Source organism: Myxocyprinus asiaticus, chromosome 46, assembly GCF_019703515.2.
Source record: "Myxocyprinus asiaticus isolate MX2 ecotype Aquarium Trade chromosome 46, UBuf_Myxa_2, whole genome shotgun sequence".
Taxonomy (NCBI): domain Eukaryota; kingdom Metazoa; phylum Chordata; class Actinopteri; order Cypriniformes; family Catostomidae; genus Myxocyprinus; species Myxocyprinus asiaticus.
The window spans coordinates 29,341,274-29,365,869 of NC_059389.1; the positions used below are offsets into that span (position 1 = coordinate 29,341,274).

Below are 24,596 nucleotides of genomic sequence, written 5' to 3' on the forward strand. Positions count from 1 at the left end.
TTACTGACCTTGAGTAATCTAACAGAATTAGTTACAAATTACATTTTACAGCATGTATTCTGTAATCTGTAGTGGAATACATTTCAAAAGTAACCCTCCCAACCCTGGATATAGCATATGTAAAAAAAAAAATATATATATATATATATATATATATATATGAACTCAGCAAAAAAAGAAACTGTATTTTAAAGATAATTTTGTAAAAATCCAAATAACTTTACAGATCTTTATTGTAAAGGGTTTAAACAATGTTTTCCATGCTTGTTCAATGAACCATAAACAATTAATGAACATGCACCTGTGGAACGGTCGTTAAGACACTAACAGCTTACAGAGGGTAGGCAAATAAGGTCACAGTTATAAAAACTTAGGACACTAAAGAGACCTTTCTACAGACTCTGAAAAACACCAAAACAAAGATGCCCAGGGTCCCTGCTTATCTGCGGGAACATGCCTTAGGCATGCTGCATGGAGGCATGAGGACTGCAGATGTGGCCAGGGCAATAAATTGCAATGTCCATACTGTGAGACGCCTAAGACAGTGCTACAGGGAGACAGGAAGGACAGCTGATCATCCTCGCAGTGGCAGACCACATGTAACAACACCTGCACAGGATCGGTACATTCGAATATCACACCTGCGAAACAGGTACAAGATGGCAACAACAACTGCCTGAGTTACACCAGGAATGCACAATCCCTCCATCAGTGCTCAGACTGTCCGCAACAGGCTGAGAGAGGCTGGACTGAGGGCTTGTAGGGCTGTTGTAAGGCAGGTCCTTACCAGACATCACCGGCAACAACGTCGCCTATGGGCACAAACCCACCTTCGCTGGACCAGACAGGACTGGCAAAAAGTGCTCTTCACTGACGAGTCGTGGTTTTGTCTCACCAGGGGTGATGGTCGGACTCACGTTTATCATCGAAGGAATGAGCGTTACACCAAGGCCTGTACTCTGGAGTGGGATCGATTTGGAGGTGGAGGGTCCGTCATGGTCTGGGGCAGTGTATCACAGTATCATCGGACTGAGCTTGTTGTCATTGCAGGCAGTCTCAACGCTGCGCGTTATAGGGAAGACATCCTCCTTCCTCATGTGGTACCCTTCCTGCAGGCTCATCCTGACATGACCCTCCAGCATGACAATGCCACCAGCCATACTGCTCGTTCTGTGCGTGATTTCCTGCAAGACAGGAATGTCAGTGTTCTGCCATGGCCAGCGAAGAGCCCGAATCTCAATCCCATTGAGCACGTCTGGGATGTGTTGGATTGGAAAGTGAGGGCTAGGGCCATTCCCCCAGAAATGTCTGGGAACTTGCAAGTGCCTTGGTGGAAGAGTGGGGTGACATCTCACAGCAAGAACTGGCAAATCTGGTGCAGTCCATGAGGAGGAGATGCACTACAGTAATTAATGCAGCTGGTGGCCACACCAGATACTGACTGTTACTTTTGATTTTGACCCCCCCAGTCAGTCTATCATTGCAGCACAATGATCACCAAAGGAAGTGGGAAAAATGTTCACAAGTTGTACTGTAAGTAGGAAAAACTGTAATATCTGTTTGTTTAGGGTGATAATACGTCCTCACCCCCAAAATTTCTAAATCGCCTTAAATGCCCGGGATTTGCTTGTTTTCACATTGAAGTGCTCTCTGTAGTCGTACATGGATACGTCATAAATATGTGTTCGTTTGTCATTTAAATCTAGCGTATCAGTTTAATTTTAACCAACTTTGCATGTCTCCCTCAGGCGCTGCGCATGTGATAGAGGGAGAGAGAGCACGCGCTCTTATTCAAGTGACCGTGAGAACAAGGCACTTTTTGATAAAAACATAAAACAAGTAACTCTGAACAAACACTTCTATGATCACAATAAATAAGTCTGAAAATGTCTGTTTGTATCTTACCTCAGTTTCAGTGAACCTGTTTACATTCAGCTGATCTGTTCGCTGATGAAGTTTGTTAGTGGTGGATACTGTTTGATATACAGTAGATATACATAACTTGCTCTGGCTTTCAAGAAACAGGAAAAATTACAGACTTTAAATAATTACATGTGTAGGATGTTTGTGTGGAAGGGATGTACATGCAGATTTCAGATATAAAATCTGTGATTGAATGACTAATGTTTACTCGCTGAAATGAGATGATTTCCTATTAAGTCAATAGGGACATTGGAATGTTTGGGTATAGCAATATGGCAGTGCAGCAGCTTCACTGATATGATGTCATGGGCAATCCAGTTCTATATATATATATATATATATATATATATATATTAGTGGTCAATGTACACCTGCGTCAGACGGAAGCTTTTGGAGCGTCTCTGTTGTGTTGCGTCATAAAAGTGCCGTTTTTAGGTCACTGTGTCGAAATTTGAAACTTAGAAAAACACGTCTTGAGACCCCTGCGTTAGGATTTGCACTCCATCAAGCTGTGATTGTATGCAAGAACATGTTCTCATCTTGTGCTGTCTGCTCTCAGTAAGTGTGGTTTGTTCTCTGTCTGTGTAAGCTGCATGTTGCCTATACAGTGAGTTTCATTTACTGCCCCCTGGAGGGGACAAAAATCAATATTAAGTGTGACCACATTTGCCTTCAAAACAGCACCAATTCTCCTAGGTACACCTGGACACAGTTTTTCTTGGTTGTTGGCAGATAGAATGTTCCAAGCTTCTTGGAGAATTAGCCACAGTTCTTCTATCTATTTAGGCTGCCTCAATATCTTCTGTCTCCTTATGTAATCTCAGACAGACTCAATGTGCAGTGGGGGCTCTGTGGGGGCCATGACATCTGTTGCAGAGTGCCCTGTTCTTCTATTCTGATATTTTCTATTTGCAAAAGAAATGTTTGGGAGTCTAACATTTATATTTCCTACTGACACACTAAAGCTGAAAATATATATAACCATCTTAAGACAAATTCTTTTGTGAAACATCTTATGTGCCTAAAACTTTTGCACAGTACAGTATATGTCCCAAAAATGATGATTGTGTTGTGTACACTACATTGTGAAAATGTAGTGTTTCCATAGCAGTGGTTTTGTATGTTTAAAGGTCTCTTAAATTAGAATCATTTTTCTGAATTCTGTCCTCAACTAACTCCCAATATCATATTTTGGCTTCTGAGTAAACAAGTCAACACAATAAAGAATATTGTTCATAAATGTCAGGGCATGTTGTCGCAAGTATTTTATATGTTATGGTAATCATTCAAGTGTAAATCAGAGCATCTTGTGATCGCATTAGTACTGTACTGTAAGTGTTGTTTTCACTTCCATACCGCAGCATGGCGCTGTTGAGCTTCACTGTTCTCGACTAACGGAGCTGCTGTAATACTCTAATTCTGACAGCTACACCATCAGCTCTACAAATACTTCACATTTAACCCTCAAAATCAAAATCCAGATGCCTGGAGGCGTGAGAAAGAGGTTTGTTGAGGGTTATATTAGTCTGTTAGTGTAGTAAATGTGATTGATCAGTAGCGGTAGCTGGTTAAAGGAGAACAGCACATCTTTGTTTACATTGCTAGTTCAGTTCCAGCAGCTTTCATAGTGCCGCTATAAAGTCTGTTAGTGCTCATTACAACAGTCTGGAATCCTCACAAGTGCTTATTTCCCTCGGGTTCGGCTGAAAAGTGTTTTATTTGTGCCTGTGCTTCACTGGACATCAGTATGGGGATGTGTTTGCCCTGTTTGAATGGAGCTGAAGATGATGTAGTAGTCACACCAGACCCTGTGAGTATTTAATCACATTTCAAAATACTTTATCTTACATGAAAGATATTACTTATTTCACTTAAGTGTTGACGCGTCCCATTGTTACTGTGACATCATAATAGCTCAAATGAGCTTGTATAATAACAATACTTACTAATAACACTGTCATTTAAATTAGAGTATATAGAATAATATAGTTATATAGAACAGACATTTTAAGAATTCTTTCCATTAATAATGTCATAGTGGCTGAGGCAGACACTCCCAATAATGATGTCACTCATCATTGGTTGCATTGCGTCGTAAACGCAGCGTTTTTATGTCGCTGTGTCAGAAGAACGTAGAAAAACATGTCTCAAAATCAGCAGCTTATACGCGTCTTCATCTCGTGCTGTTGTTGCTAGTATCAAGCAAGCTGTGGCTTGTTCTCTGTACAGCTGAAGTTTCGCTTACTGCCCTCTGGTGAAAAATAGCTGGTACTGCAAGCTTGAATTGATCCGATGGTAGGAATATTCCTTCTAATGAAGGGCGGAGATTTGGCTTGAACATTGGGGGGGGGGGGGGGTGCAGCTTGAAGCATTTATTTGTTTCCACTGATAATGGCAAAAATATTGTAATTGCTTGTTTTGATTACTTTGATCCCTAATGATAACATTTAGAATTGAATTATTCTAAACAAAGAATAATTTCAGTTTTTGGTCCAATGTGTCCAGAATTTTCATTTTGGTGCATCACTTAGTATATGTTGAAATTAACCAAATTAACCTAATAAACCATTATTAGGTTTATTTCTTGATAGCAAATATTTTTTCAACCCGTATTGCATGCACTCATTTGATTTTATTTATGTGAAACCTTTGCTGCTTTTAATAAAATAAAAGTGACAGTAATGATTATATTGTTACTGATATTTTAAAATGAGTATTTGCTGAATATAAGCAACTTGTGCTTGGTTAAAACATTATGTTATTAAAAAAAAAACTTTGAAATCCATGTATCAAATATGATACAACAGGCTTTTGAGGTAAATTTCTCAATCACCATTACATTCCATTCATGCCCACCACAAAAAAATCACAGAGCTTTGAAAATTCTGAAATGTACTTTTTATAAGATATATTTAAAGTATGAAGTAATATGGGGGGCCTGGGTATCTCAGCGAGTATTGACGCTGACTATCACCCCTGGAGTCTTGAGTTCGAATCCAAGGTGTGCTGAGTGAATCCAGCCAGGTCTCCTAAGCAACCAAATTGGCCCGGTTGCTAGGGAGGGTAGAGTCACATGGGGTAACCTCCACGTGATCGCGATTAGTGGTTCTCGCTCTCAAAGGGGCGCTTGGTAAGTTGTGCGTGGATCGTGGAGAGTAGCATGAGCCTCCACATGCTGTGAGTCTCTGCGGTGTCATGCACAATGAGTCACGTGATAAGATGCGTGGATTGACTGTCTCAGAAGCGGAGGCAACCGAGACTTGTCCTCTGCCACCCGGACTGAGGTGAGTAACCGTGCCACCACAAGGACCTACTAAGTAGTGGGAATTGGGCATTCCAAATTGGGAGAAAAGGGGATAAAAATTTTTTTTTAAGTGTGAACTAATATTTCTGTGTATTTTCATATATAATGCTTTGTCATTATAAAGATCTCATTATTTTACAGTACAAGCTATTATGATGTCATCTTACCATAAGTTTCTGAGACCCAGCGAAAAAAGTTTGACAATTTCCTTTTTTAAATGTCAATATAGTGTTTAGTGCATACAATACATATGCAAAACATTTTTTATTGAAAAAATAATATTTTATTAATATTGTACAGGTGCATCTAAATAAATTAGAATGTCGTGGAAAATTCATTTATTTCAGTAATTCAACTCAAATTGTGAAACTCGTGTATTAAATAAATTCAATGCACACAGACTGAAGTAGTTTAAGTCTTTGGTTCTTTTAATTGTGATGATTTTGGCTCACATTTAACAAAAACCCACCAATTCACTATCTCAAAAAATTAGAATATGGTGACATGCCAATCAGCTAATCAACTCAAAACACCTGCAAAGTTTTCCTGAGCCTTCAAAATGGTCTCTCAGTTTGGTTCACTAGGCTACACAATCATGGGGAAGACTGCTGATCTGACAGTTGTCCAGAAGACAATCATTGACACCCTTCACAAGGAGGGTAAGCCACAAACATCCATTGCCAAAGAAGCTGGCTGTTCACAGAGTGCTGTATCCAAGCATGTTAACAGAAAGTTGAGTGGAAGGAAATAGTGTGGAAGAAAAAGATGCACAACCAACCGAGAGAACCGCAGCCTTATGAGGATTGTCAAGCAAAATCGATTCAAGAATTTGGGTGAACTTCACAAGGAATGGACTGAAGCTGGAGTCAAGGCATCAAGAGCCACCACACACAGACGTGTCAAGGAATTTGGCTACAGTTGTCGTATTCCTCTTGTTAAGCCACTCCTGAACCACAGACAACATCAGAGGCGTCTTACCTGGGCTAAGGAGAAGAAGAACTGGAGTGTTGCCCAGTGGTCCAAAGTCCTCTTTTCAGATGAGAGCAAGTTTTGTATTTCATTTGGAAACCAAGGTCCTAGAGTCTGGAGGAAGGGTGGAGAAGCTCATAGCCCAAGTTGCTTGAAGTCCAGTGTTAAGTTTCCACAGTCTGTGATGATTTGGGGTGCAATGTCAACTGCTGGTGTTGGTCCATTGTGTTTTTTAAAAACCAAAGTCACTGCACCCGTTTACCAAGAAATTTTGGAGCACTTCATGCTTCCTTCTGCTGACCAGCTTTTTAAAGATGCTGATTTCATTTTCCAGCAGGATTTGGCACCTGCCCACACTGCCAAAAGCACCAAAAGTTGGTTAAATGACCATGGTGTTGGTGTGCTTGACTGGCCAGCAAACTCACCAGACCTGAACCCCATAGAGAATCTATGGGGTATTGTCAAGAGGAAAATGAGAAACAAGAGACCAAAAAATGCAGATGAGCTGAAGGCCACTGTCAAAGAAACCTGGGCTTCCATACCACCTCAGCAGTGCCACAAACTGATCACCTCCATGCCACGCCGAATTGAGGCAGTAATTAAAGCAAAAGGAGCCCCTACCAAGTATTGAGTACATATACAGTAAATGAACATACTTTCCAGAAGGCCAACAATTCACTAAAAATGTTTTTTTTTTTTATTGGTCTTATGATGTATTCTAATTTTTTGAGATAGTGAATTGGTGGGTTTTTGTTAAATGTGAGCCAAAATCATCACAATTAAAAGAACCAAAGACTTAAACTACTTCAGTCTGTGTGCATTGAATTTATTTAATACACGAGTTTCACAATTTGAGTTGAATTACTGAAATAAAGGAACTTTTCCACGACATTCTAATTTATTGAGATGCACCTGTATTTGATGTATTGAATTGAACACTGATACATTTCAATCCATATTTATAGACAAAGGAGAGGAAGTGGTCATGGCCATACTCAGATTTATCACTGTAGCATGTATAGACTGAGAAAAACTTAAATAGCAAATGTCCTACACAGTTGCTGAATTGCTGGACCTCAGGAGGATAATTAACTTTAAAGGCTAATGTATAAAATATGAAACATAAAAAAATAAAATAATAATAATAAAAAAAAAAAAAACCATGCGATTTTAGTTTGTCTAATGGTACTAAAAACAGTTCAATGTCAAAAAATGTGAATTTTATGACAGTTCTTTCATATGTCAGGCTTTACAGGGTTAAAGAAATATTCTGGGTTCAACACAAGTTAAGCTCAACCGACAGCATGTGTGGCATAATGCTGATTGCATCAAAACTTTATTTTGACTCGTCCCTCTTTTTTTCTTTTAAAAAGAAAAAGAAAAAATCAAGGTTACAGTGAGGCACTAGGGGCCAGTTTTTGGAGGGTTTCAAGGCAGAAATGTAAAGCATATATTTTTTTTATAAAAGATTACACAAATTCTTCTGTTAAAACTTGTGTAATATTCAAGCTGCTTAAATCTATGTTTTTATGGTTGTCATAGGGTTTACGACGTTATGTCATCATGGCAACAAAGTTGTAAAACTGGATATAACTTTACACAGAAAAGTGGCTATACTTTTGAAACAGTGAGTATTTTAATGTTTATGGATTGGCCCCATTCACTTCCATTGTAAGTGCCTCACTGTAACCCAGTCGTAATAAGACTAAATACATTTTTGTGGTAATCAGCACTGTGCCACAAATGCTGTTGATTTGAGCATAATTTGTATTGAACCTAAAAATATATCTTTAAAAAACAAGGTTGTATGAGAACATAATGGCAGTTCGTCAATACCAGGAACAATGTCCTGTAAAATTGAATGTATAGAATATAATTTTTTTAAGAATTCTATAAATCTATAGTTGCCACTATATGACACAACCATTAATGATGTTTCTCTTGTGTATGATGTCATAATGTGTTAGGTGGTCAGGACAGTTGTATTCCCAGCATATACTGTATGTCCAATCAAAAAGTAAGAGATGATAAATTCACTCGAAGCGAGTGTCTAAAGCCCCCTTAATCATTGTAAAATCACCGTAACACAAGGCATTGTGTGGCATATTGGTTTCATAAAACAGCAGCAAAAGCAATATGATAAAAAATACAAACTTACATTTATTATTAATAATAACCACAACAAAGACTTGTCCTGTAAGATATAGTTTTTTTTTTTTTTTTTTGTCTAGAATGATTGCCAGTATTAGTCAGTCAGGGCAATTGTATTTAAAAATCTAGTATTTCTTTGAATTTGATGAGTTTTCTTTAATATGTGGCGTAGTTTCTTGAATATTATCACATTTTCAACATGCACCATGCTTTTTCATCTATATTTGGTCAAAAAGTAAGAGATGATAATCCCCGTGTCTGAATATGCATACTTCCATACTATAATATAATATGCGGAATCTATTCATACTGCTCGCCTGCATACCTAAAGAACATACTGTTTTGCCAGCCGAAAAGTGCGTCCTTCATCAAATACAGTTCATACTCTGACAGTACATGAATTCAGATGAAGCTAATGTCACTATAATGTCAACATTGATTATGTGTATCTACTAAAAGAATGATGAATCTGTATGATCCAGCAGTGAATAAATGTACTGACATTTCTTTGTTTGTTTAACAGGAGATGAGGAGAAGACAGCTGGCTGAAGCTGCAGAGAAGAGACAGAAAGAGGTAATGCTTGCAAAACTGATGTCACTTTATGGAGCAAGTAAAGCTGAGTTTCGTGGTCTGATGCTTCTTAGCCCAGAAACATACTTGTACACGAGTAATAAAAAGGCAGATTGGAATGTTTGGCCAATGAATTGCAAGCATAACATAATATGCATTTTTGGCAGGGCTGTAACCACAATATACTTTGAGGGGGACAAGTCCCCTCCAATAATCAGATATGGCCAGATTGTCCCCCCCAATAATTGATATCCTTGTTGCTGTTCTGCTGCAGTCCATTATTCTTCGCCATCTAGTTGTCATTAAGTTGTTGCAAGAAAAACATAAAAGTTTAAAAACGTTACATTTTTACCGCGCTCAATAGTCTAATGCCGCTTGTCAATGTCATATGAGATAGCCAATCAAATCGATGAAGGCGGGACTTAAATTTAAGAGCTGAGCGGGAACCTCGTGGAGTGCCGTGCATCAGCAAGCAGTTCAGGTTAAGAGTGTTTGAGTCATGTGAGACGTAAGTATATAACTATACATGCAATATTTGACCACTGTTTTATATTTAAAATGTTGTACCGACCGACATTAATTTCCAAGGGTGCAAACTATTCACCATTTGGCGAAATTCGATGATTTGAATTGAAAATATATCATGTACAGTACGTGATTTGGATGTCATTCATAACTGTGAATGTGAAAACATTAACAGAGTAGTTTTCACTGAATCAGGCTTAAGATAAATGCGAATGTGTGTATATTGTAAAGGAATTGGATAAATGTGGTAATCTGTTTTTTTGAAGGAGATTTTACAAAATTCTCTTGACATTGTCTAAGAAAATTATCTATAAAAAAACACAAAGTAGAGCTTTATCACTCAGATCAGAACTAGAACATGAGACCTGTGACTTTTGGCTTCTGTTGTGCTTTTAGGTTTTGGCAAGGACAGTGTCATATATTATTAGGTAATCATTAACAATCAATTTAAGATTTTCTTTAATGAATTCTGAATTTTGTACAGCTTCTCCTAAGAGTCTTCTTTTATAAGAGATCATTTTATTTTGAGTACGTCCTTGTCAGGTCTGTGCTCAAAAAATGAGCCACAAGTTAAAGGAATAGTTCTCCTAAAAATGGAAAATGTACTTTTACTCACTCATTTACTCACCCATATGTTGTTCAAAACCCATATGCTGTTACTTTTTCTTGGAACATAAAAATAGATATTTTAAGCAGCTTTATTCCATAGAATAACAGTTTATAGTGAGCAGGAGCTGTCGAGATTCATAAAGGACAAATACTATAAATCATTATTAAAGGTTCAGTATAAAGACATCATAACAGTAGTCCATATGACAAGTGCACTATATTCCAAGCATGCCCCACCTCCCAGAACTGATGTCACTTTGCTTAAATTAGTTCACATATACTATATACTCTAGTCAAAAAAGAGTTAATAATGTTGACATATTATAAAGATGTATAATTTGTGAATATGAACAATTTTGAACAGCACACTATATAGTAAATGTGAACTCATTTAAGCAAAGTAAAGTCAAACCCATGGGTGGGGTCAATGAGCATCAACAGGTTAAAGAACCAAGGACCATTATATTTGTAACCTCAACACCCGCGACCCCCCACCCCCAAAATGGTTTGGTTCCCCCCAATGTTCAAGACATGGTTATGGCCTTGATTCTTGGTGGTCACTCAAGCGGGTGATAGAGGTACCTTTATATGTCAGATGTGTTATTATTCAGGTAGCTAGATATAACTGTATGCCTAATTAGTTCATTTCAGTTCTGTAAAATTCTGAGCATCACATACAAATAACTATTAAGAGGAGAAAAGAATGCAAGAAATGCTCTCATTTAGCGTTTTTTACTCTGATATTGGGATGCTATTTAAATGTAGTTGCTTTGGATTACAGTGTGTACTAAATGTAAATGCCATGGTATAGTGTCCCCACATGTGATTGCTGGGCATTTTTACTGTCTCTTAGAGGTTTATGGCAAATCGTAGAGCAAAAGCAGCACGGTAAGTAAACATCCACATTCTGCTGTCAACACTTCTGGAAGCTTTCTACTGCTGCATCACCATGACAAAAATCTTCTGTCGTGTCATTATGGCTAAAATGAGCATATTTCCCACTGCTGCTGTGACGACATAATGCTTATGGCAATGCACTTGTTTCTGCTAAGGTTGTATGTGAATGTATAACTTCCACACTTCCACAAAAGTTTAGGGTTTGGTTACGGGTAGGGCTGCAACAACTAATCGATAAAATCAATAATTATCGATAATGGAAATCATCAACAACAAATTTCATTATCGATTAGTTGGATATTTGCGGTAAGCACAGAGAAGCCTGTCAGTGACGTCACTTCACAGCCCAGTGAAAAATGTGTTGCATTCCGAAACTCATGAAAAACAACGGAGACAAGTTGAAGCGGGAAAAAAACAGGACCCAAGTTGTCCAGTACATGAGAGCACTTTATAAACACTTCAAAGAAGATCATAATAACTGAACAATTTCATGTGGAGCGGTTCCTGCGAGTGCTTGTGCTGTTTGGTGCGTGAGAGTTGTTTCACTCCAGCGCATCACTTGCATTTTACTGCTATTTTTTACATTTTAAAATGTGAACATGTTATGAATTCAAATCAGCTGCATATTTCACAAAACTGTTTGTTCTTACCACAAGCGAGTCTCTGTTAAACTCTTATGAGCAAGCAAGCACATGCATCCGTGTCAAACCGATCACAATGGAGAAAGTGAGCGCAATCATTTACATCATACCACGATTTCAGTTTCAATGTAATCAATTGTGCAGCTTTCATGGATATCAGAAAAGTAAGAGAAGTCTCAGCAGTCAAGGTGTGCTGGTTTTTAAAGTGTTTTCTCCTGCTCATGTAAGTGCATGTAATACAGTAATACAGGATGAGTCTTTTCAGCGCGAGACTGAATTTGCACAGGGTTTACAGATGATTGTACTATATTAAACCGTATGTAATTCTGAATATAATGTATAATAATAATGCTAAGGGTTCTGATATTTGAAAGTTCTTCTGATAATTCCACACGTAATGTCTTATTTCACTAGTAAATTTATACTATGGCAAACATTATTTTACTGGATAAACAAACAATTTAGATAGGAATTTTCAGGATTGAACCCTAAGTATCAAGTCAGGTCTGCAGTCGCTGTCTCGATCCGGATCCTCGAGGGGAGAAATGAATGACACAGACACGAAGTATGCATCAGAGATTTCTCGTAATTTATTGTTAAGCACAACTACATTATCCAATGAGATTAAACAATACCTTATTTGGAGAAAGCATACATAAAGATTCTACATTAATTATGTAAATGAAAAAAAATATTCTAGAACAGAGGAGTGGTATTTAACCTTTAACTTGAGACACTCAGAGAAGAAGAACAGGAAACCCTTTCCACATGATTTCCATTACTGACACACACACACACACACTATGAAAACAGGAACTAAGCACTAGCTGTTAAATGTCAGCTTAAACATGTCAACTGAGAGGTCAACTGAGAGATGTTGTTTCTTTTCTCACAATGCCCGCTTTGATCCCGGAAGGATCTCTCGGAATCTCAGTTGACTTCGACAGAGGGTAAGCGTACATAATGAAGCGCGATTACTCCATGCGTCCTTCCGAGGTTTCGTCCCTCCTCTGGCCCTCCTAATTCTCAAGTTCCCGGTTAGGCACTGGCGCTGCGTGTTCAGCTCCTCCAGTACTTTCACAATTCACTTTCGAAATAGTCGGACTCTCCTTAGGTGCAGGTTTCAAACGGCTTGCGGGTATCCACTGCGGTTGCAGATCCGTTAGCACTCTGGTTCTGGTCACCTCTAGGACAGTAGCTGGGCCCAGATACTTTGGCTCCCCCAACTTAGTTGGTTTTAGACACCTGATCAGGACCTGTTGACCCGGAACAAATGGGTGAGTAGGGCTTTCTGCAGGCAGAGGGAGAGAGAGAGAGACATCACCATTTATGCCACTTAATGTCTTAATGAGGGAATCCACATATTCTGCAATCACCACTTTCGTATCACTTGTGGAAAGAGAGCCAGTGCGGCCTTTGACCCAGGGGGGTTGGGAAAGGCCTACCCATTAGTATTTCAAATGGAAAAAGCTTAGTGGTAGAGGATGGTGACGTTCTGAGCTCAGTCAACACAGCCGGCAATACATCAACCCATGTTCCTCCTGTTTCAGTACAGGCCTTGTTTAGGCATTCTTTCAGAGTGCAGTTAGTTCTCTCCACCACACCAGCTGACTGTGGATGATAAGGTATGTTAAAATGCCAGTTTATGTTTAGTTCTTTTGCTAAGAGCTGTGTTACCTTTGAAGTTACCTTTCAATGACTGACGGGATACCAAACCTCGGTATTATTTCTTTAGCTAAAATTTTAACCACGGTCTTAGCATTTTCCCTCACACACGGGAAGGCTTCTGTCCACTTGGAAAAGCGATCCACAATGACTAATAATAGTTTATTGTTTCGATACGATGGCATGTGTGTAAAATCAATTTGCAGATGTTGGATGTTTGTTTAATCGACTGGATTACCTTTTCTTTTGACACTTGAGAAATACCATGATAATTTCAGCAAAGTACTACAATGGCTGTTTTTGGTAAAGCTAGGCACCCTTGTTTGTCTCGTAACAAATTATTTTGATCTGGTTTTACTTCATCAGAGGCCCAATGTTGGAGATCAGATTCAGATGGATTAGCCTGCAACAATTTGATGTCGATATCTCTGACTAAAGTGGATTGCATCATCAAAATGGTTTCATCAGCTTGATTTAAATCAGGGCTTACCACAGCTTCCTTCACCACCCATTTTGCAACCTCATTGGCTAATCTGTTTCCCCTTGCCTCCTCAGTCATGTGTCCTGTGACTTTTATTACAGGCAGATTAGCAGGCAACTGTGCTGCTCTCAGAAGCTTTGCTACTAGGTTATAATGGGATATCTTAAAATCTCTTCCCACATATGGGCAAAATCGTGCACCACCCCATATGCGTATTTTGAGTCTGTGTATATATTGATTGATTTGTCTTTGGCCAGTTGGCATGCCCAAATCAATGCAAACAGCTCAGCTGCTTATGCGGATTTGTATGAAAGTGAATATGCTTCGATAATACGATTTGGAAGTTCAGTTATGGCATAACCACACCAGTATACAGCATCATTCGGTTTTGAACATGACCCATCGATATACCAGTGATCCCCCTCCTCCAGGGCGGATGAGGAAACATCCGGCCTGCAAGAGGTGGATGCATGCAGATGATCCAAGCAATCATGTGAGTCATCAGAAAACTGGCCATTGGTTAACAACTTATGCAAAGACAAAGTTGGACCATGCACAACAGAGGTTGGTTTAATAGTCAGATTAGCAGTAGCCAACAAAATAGCCTCATACCCCTATCAGTGTTGTGCTGTCATGTGTTGTGTAGTAATATTATGCATAAATGCTCCTACCTGATGCGAGGTGTGCACAATCAGGGGGTTTGAAAGAACAATGCATTCTGCATCTTGTACAAACAATGCCGCAGCAGCAACCACCCTCAGACACGCAGGGAGGCCTTTGGCAACTGCATCTAATGTCTTCGACAAGTATGCTACCGGTCTATATGTTCCACCATGGGACTGGGCGAGGATCACTGCTGCTGTGTCTCCAGCCTCATGCATGCACAGATGGAAAGGTTCACCATAGTTTGGCAGACCTAGAGCCGGTGGGGAGCTTAGACTGTTACGCAAGTGCTTGAAAGCCATGTCCATTTCAGCAGTCCATTTTATGGGATCTTCGGCCCCTGAGAGTGTGGCCACTCTCAATATTTTTTCGTACAATGAGCAGTTCAGGACCCAGGCTCGACAATATTTAACCAAGCCCAGAAAACTTTGCATTTGGGTCTTTGTTGTCGGATGCTCAAAGGTGGTTATTGTTTTGACTCTATCTGTGGAGAGACAAACTGTTCCTTTCTGCAGCTCATGACCCAGATAGTCAACTCTCGGTTTCACCCAATGCAGCTTGTCTTTTGATGCCTTGAAACCAGCCCACGCTAGTACATTGCAAACAATCGTTGAGGCAGCAGTGCATGATTCAGCGTTCGGGCCGGAAACCAGGATGTCGTCAGTGTATTGCAGCAGACAGGTCTGTTGTGGCAGATTGGTATCTTTCAAAGTAGCGTGCACTACAGCAGAAAACACAGCAGGTGAGTCTCTAAATCCCTGGGGCATTCTTGTCCACGTGTATTGTCAGCCTCTGTACGTGAACGCGAACAGGGGCTGCGTAACAGGCGAGACTGGCACACTGAAAAAGGCAGAACACAGATTAATAACAGTAAAATAAGTTTGGTCTGCTGGAACAGAATTAATATGGAACAATTAAATCATTAATTTCCCTCAAATCTTGTGTCAGTTGCCACGTACCATTAGCCTTTTTGACAGGATTGATTGGTGTGTTATATGGTGAATGGGTTGGTTTTAATATACCTTGTGACAGCAACCGTTGTATTATTGGACCAATACCTTCTTCCTTTTCTTTTGAGAGTGGGTACTGTTTGCAGTATACTGGTACATTAGGCCAAAGTTTAGCCACGTATGGCCTAACGTCTATTAGGCCAGCCTCATCTTTGTGGGCAGCCCATAATTCTGGATTGATATTGAGTAGTTCCTGTTTCACATCAGAAGACTTCACAGATGTTGAACTGAGCACTTCACCACAAGTTCCTGTACACAAATATTAAAATACTTAAATGTATGTAATCAGTGACAGTGTACAAGGATATGTATCTAACATAATTATGTATTTTTCAGCTGGGCAGAATTATTAATATTTCTATTCTCGTGTCACTATTGCCCTCTGCTGGGCTGATTTTTTTTGTCCCACTCCATGTCGTACAGATAATTTTACTCTTTAATGATGAGCATTTTTTGTTAAGTTTTACAAGTAAACTTTTTCACATATGTCATAAAGTAATAATAATAATACATTTCAGGATTTCTTCAAAGTTTTGTGAGAGTATAGAATCGTGAAATCAGTATACAGTAAATCAAACCAAATTTTTACGGCCTTTATCATTTCAGTTTTTTGAAAAATCATATTTTAATAAAATACAGGAAATAAAATTTCATTTTTATCCAATTAATCGTACAAATAATCGAAGATTAAACAATTATCAAAAGAATTGGTAGTTGCAGCCCTAGTTACGGGCTCTGTATACCTTTGCTGGCAGTTTGGAGCTCCCGCCACTTTTTGGAGCTTGACCTGCAGCTATATTCTTCTCATTTACTCACCTTCATGTCCAGTTCATGTTCAGTTCAAACCCATGTAACTTTCTTTCCCCGTGGAACACAAAAGAGATGTCTAGAAGAATGTTCATGTTGTTTTTTTTCCATACAACAAAATGGGTTGTCAAGCTCCAAAATAAATTAATTTTTTTTTTTTAAAAAAGCATTATAAAAGTAGTCCATACAATTTTTGAAGTCACATGATAGCTTTGTGTGAGGAACAGACCAAAATATAAATCACTGTTCACTAGGGCTGCACGATTAAGACAAAAATCATGATTGTCGATTATTGCCCTTGATATTGTAATCGCGATTAATAGAAGTTACATTAAATATTTATGTCCAACTTTATGCCATAATCTTTACATAGACTATACATCCAAAACAAGCTGAGAACTGCTGTTTTATACATAAGTAAATCAACTTCACATTGGCCTACTTAGTAGCATGATAAAACAAAACTGTTATTTTATTTTCGAATAAATTGTTCACAGAAATTGAGCAACACAGCAATATAAAAATCTCCCTTTATAATGACTGAAGCTGTTAATTACTGCTGCACGAGCTCTAACGAATGCTCTCATTGTACATAAAGCTGCTACATGGCACAATAAATCACTTATTTACACCGTGTTTATGCCTTGATTATAATGGGAGCATTCTAGTTTTGTTGCGTTGCTTGTTTTCAGTGTATTTAGCGTCTACAAATCCAAAATACGTAATTCCAAATGATCGACTATGCTTTCCTCTTTTGTTCTACAGCTTCTTCTCGATGTCAGTTGATTTTTTTTCTTGAGCAGTAATTTTTGTGTCAGCACAGTAAAACCCTCTGCAAGAATTTTGTCTCTTTAATGCTTTAGGTTTAGTCTTTTTATGCGCTGTTATTACAGCCATCAAAGAATCAATACATTTGAAGACGATCACTGTCAAATGCAAAATCCTCTGCTGTGAGTGATATTCCTCTCTGAAACTGCTTAAATAAATAGTTTCAGTAAAGTAAGTTTAAACTGCTTGATGTCGTAAACTAGATGTGTACCCGCAATATTATCTCGCAGTTCTATGCTTTTGAAGTACCCTGGAGTTACTGAAGTACCCTGGTTACATTGAAGCACGTCATTCTGTGTTCAGGATGCACATAATCGGTTCTGTGCCACTCTGTATTGGAGCCTTTCTTATTTCTTACTTTGATATTTTTGTGCATTAAGATGTTATAGTTATTTAGCCTATTTATTTGTTGAATATCCATTAGTCACCATGTTGAAGTGCGGCACTTAGCATCCGTATATCCCTCTAAAAGGCATCTGATCGGGGTCACGTGAAAATAACAGGGACTAATTATATATTATTATTAGGCTTGGGATCGATGCCTTTTTCCGCATCGATAATCGGAAGATTTTCTGATTGATTATCGATATACAATATATCAGGATTTTTTTCAGATATAAATTGGGCTGCTTTTCAAATGGGAGGGTAGATTAAAGGGGGTCGCACACAGGACACATCTGGCAGACAACATGGCGCATTCTAAAATTCGAAACTATTTTCTACGAAGGTACGGACACACCGCCAATGCTCAAAATTCTGCAGTGCCACAGAGCACAACTCGCATAGTTTTTCATTAAATGTGACCCAAATCATTATCAAAGGTCAAAGATTATTTATTCTAGCCATCGATGGATGATATATTGTGTATATGTATCTTTCATATAGCCAACACAATGTATTTACAATTACAAGTATGTCATTTTGTGGTTTGACAGCTTAAATGAAAGACCTATTCAAGGATACATACAGAATGTAGCCATTTCTCGTTCAGTTTGCACAGTTACACCAGTTTCATACACTAACATGCAAACTCATCAACGTCACTTTGTTCATTCTCTAAGAAGTACAAAAACCTTTGTAACTGTGCCGCTTCAGCTCGTCGTGTGTGTGTGTGTGTGTGTGTGTGTGTGTGTGTGTGTGTGTGTGTGTGTGTGATACCATTCCTGACCGTGACCGGCAACAGTAAATGTTATATCACCCTCTTGTGGTCTCCCAACGCTATTACGCCAGACTGTTAAAAAGAGATCAACTGAGTGAATTGGAAAACATGCAAATTAGGCTTCTAATTTAAATGTCGGCTAATTTTAATATATTGATGCCTCAAAAATATATCGATAAAATAATGTGCCGATCAGTAATCGATATATCGAAATTTTATGACATACCGAATTATTATCATTAACACAGACTATGTGACTAGTCGTTCGAATAACCAACTGACTTGTCGTTTATAAAAATTGGTAGTTGCAGACATAATAGGTGCGATTAAGTTTCAGTCCTTACCCTTTTCTCACATTTGCAGCATGTCTAAAGTGCACCACTATTTGGCATGCGAGCACTAAATAACATTCATGGCAACAATTCACAACAAGAAGTATTATGATAACAAATTCTTTGAAATAAAAATATAAGTCCTTGCCACCGAATAGAAGAATATTTTTCTGACATTTTTTGTGTTTGTAGAACAAGTATTGTGAGATCGAGTACAGTGTGGTGCAGTTGTTGTATTTGATCTTCTCTGTGTGTAGACGACCTACAGAGGCATCAAAAACCCAGAAGCCGTGGAAAGGAAAAAGAAAAAACAGGAAGAGATGGAGAAACAGACCGTGAGCTCTGCACCTGCTGGAGGAGGAGGGCTGAAGGTACATCACAAACTAGTGGCACTTTCCATTAATAGGGTACAAACTGGTGTCCCAATACTTTCTTTTAGAGGAATGTTCCACGTTCAATACAAAATAAGTTCAGTTGACAGCATTTGTGGCATAATGTTAATTACCACCAAAACAATTATTACAATTTTGACTCGTCCTTTATTTAAAAAGCAAATATTGTTGTTACAGTGATACACTTACAATGAAAGTGCATAGGGCCAGTCCATAAATGCTAAAATAGACTGTGTTTCAAAAGTATAGGCACAAGTCGTAAACATCATATGTGTTAACATTATTTTAGTGTGACAAAATCAGGGATTAACTAGCATTACAGTGTTTACCAGATTACAGGGTTTACTGTTTCATTATTGGATGTAACTTTACACAGATAAGGTTAGTAAGCAATTTTATCACATACTTTGTGGCTTTACTTTTGAAATGGTGTGTATTTTAACATTTACAGACTGGCCCCATTAACTTCAATGTAAATGCGACTTTTGACATAGCCTGTTTTAAATCTGAATTCATTGTAAAATTGAAGAACTTTTTTAAATTAATTACCAAAAGTAATAATTAGCTATGTCGTATATTATGCAAGCAACTGTTTTACAGCCTTAAGAAAATGGAGCACTGTATAAAAACACCCCAGAAATGACATCATTTGGACCCTTTCTAGATTACTTTACATTGCTTACTACTAGTCCATCACCTATTCCTTAGCTGAGGTGCATATCTTACTGTTGTAACGTAAATGTTCATCTGTGACACTATTGCACTTTGGGGTAAGAATATGATGATATTGATATAAAAATTATCAATAAATTATTAACAATTTACTGCCATTGCCTTTTTAATATGTAATCATGTAATCTATAAAAAAGTAACTATTCCGATTCAGGTATTTTAAAATGTAATTTTATCAAATTACAAGTACTTGTGTAATCTGATTACATAATCCAGATTACATGTAATCTGTTACTACCCAGCACTGAACACCACTAGTTAAAAACCAGAGAATGAGAGCTGTGCAGAGAGCGAGTTGTGCTTAATTCTTTGTGTTCTGTTGGAACTATTTCCACTGGCAAAGAAGAAATGTATGAAGGAAATGTAGAACTTGTTTTAATTACCAAAAAAAGTCATTTTTAACAATGTCCAAGATTTTGCAAGCAACAGTGTTTGTAAAGTGCAACAATTCAACCCTGTTCCAGGATGACAGGAATAAAAAGTATAAAAGTAAATAATCTGCTGCCCCATGTTTATGTTTATGGTGGAATCGCAGACATGCTGATATATTGAACAACAGCACTCTTACTTGTGTGATATTGCATCACTTTTCTTACAATAACTTTGTTAACAGGGTTGAAATGTTATGCTTGGCAGTGCAGTCAACACTGCAATTTGTGTAAAAATGGAATGAGATTCTTTTCTTTCATACCTTTTATTCCTGTCATGTAGTAAGGGTTAAAAGTAAGTGTGTCAGAGTTTTGAGCTGTAAACTTTGACTTTGCAATGTCATTGCTGTTGATTTCAGGTTCATTATTGTTTGTTTATGTAATGTTTTTTATGCACTTAAAATGAACTAGATATGTTTTAAAAATACATATATTATTTCTTACTACTTCACCAATGGTGTGCAGCTCACTCATTGAACTTAATTGCTTCAAAGGATCTAGTGGATGCCCACAGGGTACACAACAGTTCAATTGCAAAATGTGCAGCAATATGGAACAAAGCCCATCACTTTATTGTTGCTGCTTTTGCAGTGGAGTCCACTGCATGAAACTTGACATAAAACTTGACACAATTGTTCCTTGTGTGACTCGGTGGAACTCTGCTGTTTTAAAATATTTCATTTAATGTGCTTTTTAAAAATGTCATAAGGAGCTCTTTTTGTGAGGCTCTTTTTTTTTTTGTTAGTAATAAAGAATGGAATACATTTTCTTCCTCTTTGTACTGTTATTTTAAAATGATTATCCTACTCAAATGCATGTGACATAAAATAAAATAGAATTAGGTTGAAAGTAATCTGAAAGTAATTGGATTAGATTATCCCAAAATGTAATCTATGAGATTACATTACGGATTGCATTTTTTGTCATGTAATTTGTAATCAGTACCTGATTACAATTCACAAGTAATCCACCCAGCACTGGTGGTGTTTTGTTTCTAAACGAATCAGTGTTTTTGAACGAATCATTCTCATTTAATTCCATTGTTGAGGAGATAACAACTAAACAAATCCCTCAATGATTGAATGACTCACACATTTGTCGCATAAATATGCTATCTCCAGAAATCGCCACTGAACGAATCAGCAAACAAAATCAAAATGAACGATGAATTAAAATCCTCACCACTATTTTGAAAGCCATGGAAATGTTATTATTAGAAAATAATGAAATCACAGAAATCTTTTTGTAGCAGGTAAACAGGGCAGAAAAATGACAAACTTCATATAAAATGAATGAAATAAAAACAGCACATATAAAATGTAGTTTGACCTTCTGAGGTTGACGAGCAACATTTCTAATATTTTGTTCAAAAATAGTCTTATGACATTTTTAAGAGTTTTAATCTCTATCTTGTACTTTATTCATGGAAAGTGTTTAGTGTTTATTCTTTACACTTATGAATAAAGATTAATGCATATATTATTTTAGTATTGCTATAAGTCCAGCCTTATTTTCTCTCTCTCCAGTGGCAGGTTGGCTAACAGGCTGCAGGAAGATCACTGGTATGTCTACATCGGGGGTGACCATCTGCAGTATTTCCCACTGACTTCAGAGATTTTTCAAACTCTTTCTTTTTCTTTTTCTTATTTTGAAGTATACACAAACAGGGGAGTGTGTGTAGAGACTAGAATTATTACCAAGCTCCCGCACAAAGCTCCTCCATGCTGTCTGAGTGGATTCAGACCACACAACTTTAAAATGCCAAGATGTGCTAGCCAGTAGAATTGTGATTTAACAATGAATGTTTTTGTACGCAAACTGTTCACAATATAATTTATGTTCATCAATAATTTTCACGCACACTGCATTTATACCAAGGTGCTCTCTATTTTTGACATTGATTTGTTAAAGAACTTGTTGAATCTGAGATCTCATTGTCATTTTAATACACATTTATATAACAGAAAAGCATGTTTTGTAATGGCTTTAAGAATCATTAAGTGCATATTCAGTCATTTATATTTATCAAGTCATGCATAAATTACAAGTCATGTGTTTTGGTTGTAGGTTTATAGTGCATTTTGCGATTATTCAGGACTGTACAGCATGTGTTTGATAATTTTGATAAATGGTTGATATTTAAGAGTGAAGTTAAAATTGTGAATGAAGGATATTTGATTATTTGAGTCAGCACTTTCACTGCCCCTTGATTGTATTTGCATACAGCAGTGGCGTAGACACGGGTGTGCCAGGGTGTGCAAATGCCACCCAAAACATAAGCTTGCACACCCAAATAAAAAGACTATATATACATTTTTGAATGCTTAATAATAGTATGTAGGGGTATAAAATGCATCAATATAATGCTGACGTACATCGATTATGGAATATAATGATCCATTTGAATGACTATAATAACACCCAATGCATTACAGAGGCCGTCTCAGATTACATGCGCACTCTCACAACTGAAGCGGAGCAACAAGCGTGCACTTTAAATAAAGTTTATGCTACCGAGTTTGGATTTCTGCTTCATTATTCATAATTGCGCACGTTCACATATGCAAAATAAGTTAATTGTTGTTCTTTTCTTCCCCCAATTATGATATATTATGCATATTGTGGAATATTTGGAAAATACACTTGAAAGATATTTACTCCTGAATTTACGTGCTGAAGGATCTACGGTAGGAAATTGATGCAGTGGTTGTTAAAGGTCCTTTATCGTGCTTTAGTTAGGGCCCTACGATTTCCACACAGACGGAATTGCAGAATCCATTATTGAAAACTGAATTAACTGTAAAATGTGGAATGTCACGGAAATATACATATTTGTGATGAAATTAATGTATAAATGCACAATTAATCAAATTAAAATCGTTATATGTCCTAGTGTGATGATTAAACCACAAAAGGCTGAGATTTAATTAAACAAATAGCCTAAACAGTCTGCATAAGCTTTAAAGGTGCACTCAGTGATTCCTGAGAAACACTGTTGGTATTCTAACTCAACTGCCAAAACAAACACACTCCTCCTTCAGTGCCCGCCCCCCAAATTCATGCACGTGAGACGGTTTTACGCACACCAGCTCCAGACACTCACATCTCTCCTGCTACTAAATCTAACATCACAACAACAGCATATAAGTGTTCTGTGAATCATAGCAAAATTTATGTTACCCACCTATCGAGAAGAAAAAGAGCAACTTCTGCATCCATCTTCAAGCCTTTTACCACTTAGGGGTCTCTCCACTGCTGAAAAGCCTCGCCAACGTTGACGTGGCTCCTAGCCCTCGCCTTATCATTATCCTTCTTTTTTAGTTTATATTCGTCTGACCTTTTTCTCTTAGTCTGTTTCTCAGCCATTTGTCCTCCTTGAAGTTTAGAAAGTTCACATCAGCCAGATTTGCCGTCGCTCTTCTAATTAATTTCCCTCTTGTTCTGCCCCCACCCCCCATCCTGTGCACACAAAAGAACCACCCCCTGTTGCTGATTGGCTGGAGTAGTGTTGTGTGGATTGGTCTGTTGCACTTTGTTTTTGTCCCATTTACAGAGCCAGGGCTGTGTACAAACACTAGATTTTTTTTTGGCCCACCCACAGAACGGACTGTGAGGAGATATTTGCAGAATTTGACAAAAAGTGTACTGGATTAGAATTACTGAGTGCACCTTTAAAGGAGCAATATGTAATATATTTACTGTACTAAAGCATAAAATTATCATAATATGTTATCAGAGATTTAGGAAACATGCTAAGTTCAAAAACTGGCTTCTCTGAAAACAGTGCTACAGCCAGTATATTCTACTTTGAAATGTCCATTCCGGGCTGCAATTTCTGTTTGTGTTTTGGCCTATGTGATCTCGCCCACTGCCCATTTCACAATAGTATTTCGACACCCCGGGTTGCCAGATTTGAAACAAGTTAGGGGGCAAACACATCTGGCAATACATCTAGGTAACATTGACAGACTTATAAAAAAAATCCACATGAGCTGGTTTATAATTTATAAACAATAAAAACATTGCAAACGTATACATTAGCTGATCAACTTACAGTGTAAGGCTCGTCGCTTGCCATTGTCAGTTTGCTCATTCCTGTTGCGTGTCCTCAACCTGGCAAACCGTGTGAGCTTCAAGTCTGGGGAGGAGGGGGCAGGGGAGACAACTCTCTCCAATATTTTGAATTTGGACTGCAGTACCCATTTTAAACGCTTGATGTCAATTATACATATTGCTTCTTTAACAGAAAGTGATGTGAGAAGCCACTGCTTATACACTAACCGCATGATTAACATCACATGCGTTCTGTGTGTGTGTTAATGACAAAGAGCAGAACACTTTATTCGATGTGGAGCACAGCACATATAGACTATATATATTTATATAATTAAATCATAGCCTTTTGCAGTGTAATAAGCACATTAGCCCATTTAGTTAACTGCTTTCTGGAGGTGAGAAGTGAAGCCGTCAAAAACAACCGGTTTTCCACTCCATTTAACTAGACACGTG

The 24,596-nt window shown here is 37.8% G+C and overlaps 1 protein-coding gene across 2 annotated transcripts; it reads left to right on the plus strand.

Annotated features, from left to right (window-relative positions):
• The first annotated feature begins 3,317 nt into the window (after nucleotides 1-3,317).
• LOC127436322 (small VCP/p97-interacting protein-like) lies at nucleotides 3,318-22,604 on the plus strand. Of its 2 annotated transcripts, XM_051690413.1 has the most exons (5): nucleotides 3,318-3,733; nucleotides 8,871-8,921; nucleotides 10,906-10,940; nucleotides 18,793-18,906; nucleotides 21,614-21,642. In XM_051690413.1, the coding sequence occupies exons 1-4, from the start codon at nucleotides 3,671-3,673 to the stop codon at nucleotides 18,872-18,874; spliced, it is 231 nt and encodes a 76-aa protein (XP_051546373.1). In that variant the 5' UTR covers nucleotides 3,318-3,670; the 3' UTR covers nucleotides 18,875-18,906; nucleotides 21,614-21,642. The 2 variants fall into 2 exon arrangements, with proteins under 2 accessions (XP_051546373.1, XP_051546372.1); XM_051690412.1 differs by lacking the exon at nucleotides 10,906-10,940 and having other exon boundaries at nucleotides 21,614-22,604.
• The last annotated feature ends 1,992 nt before the right edge of the window (nucleotides 22,605-24,596 follow it).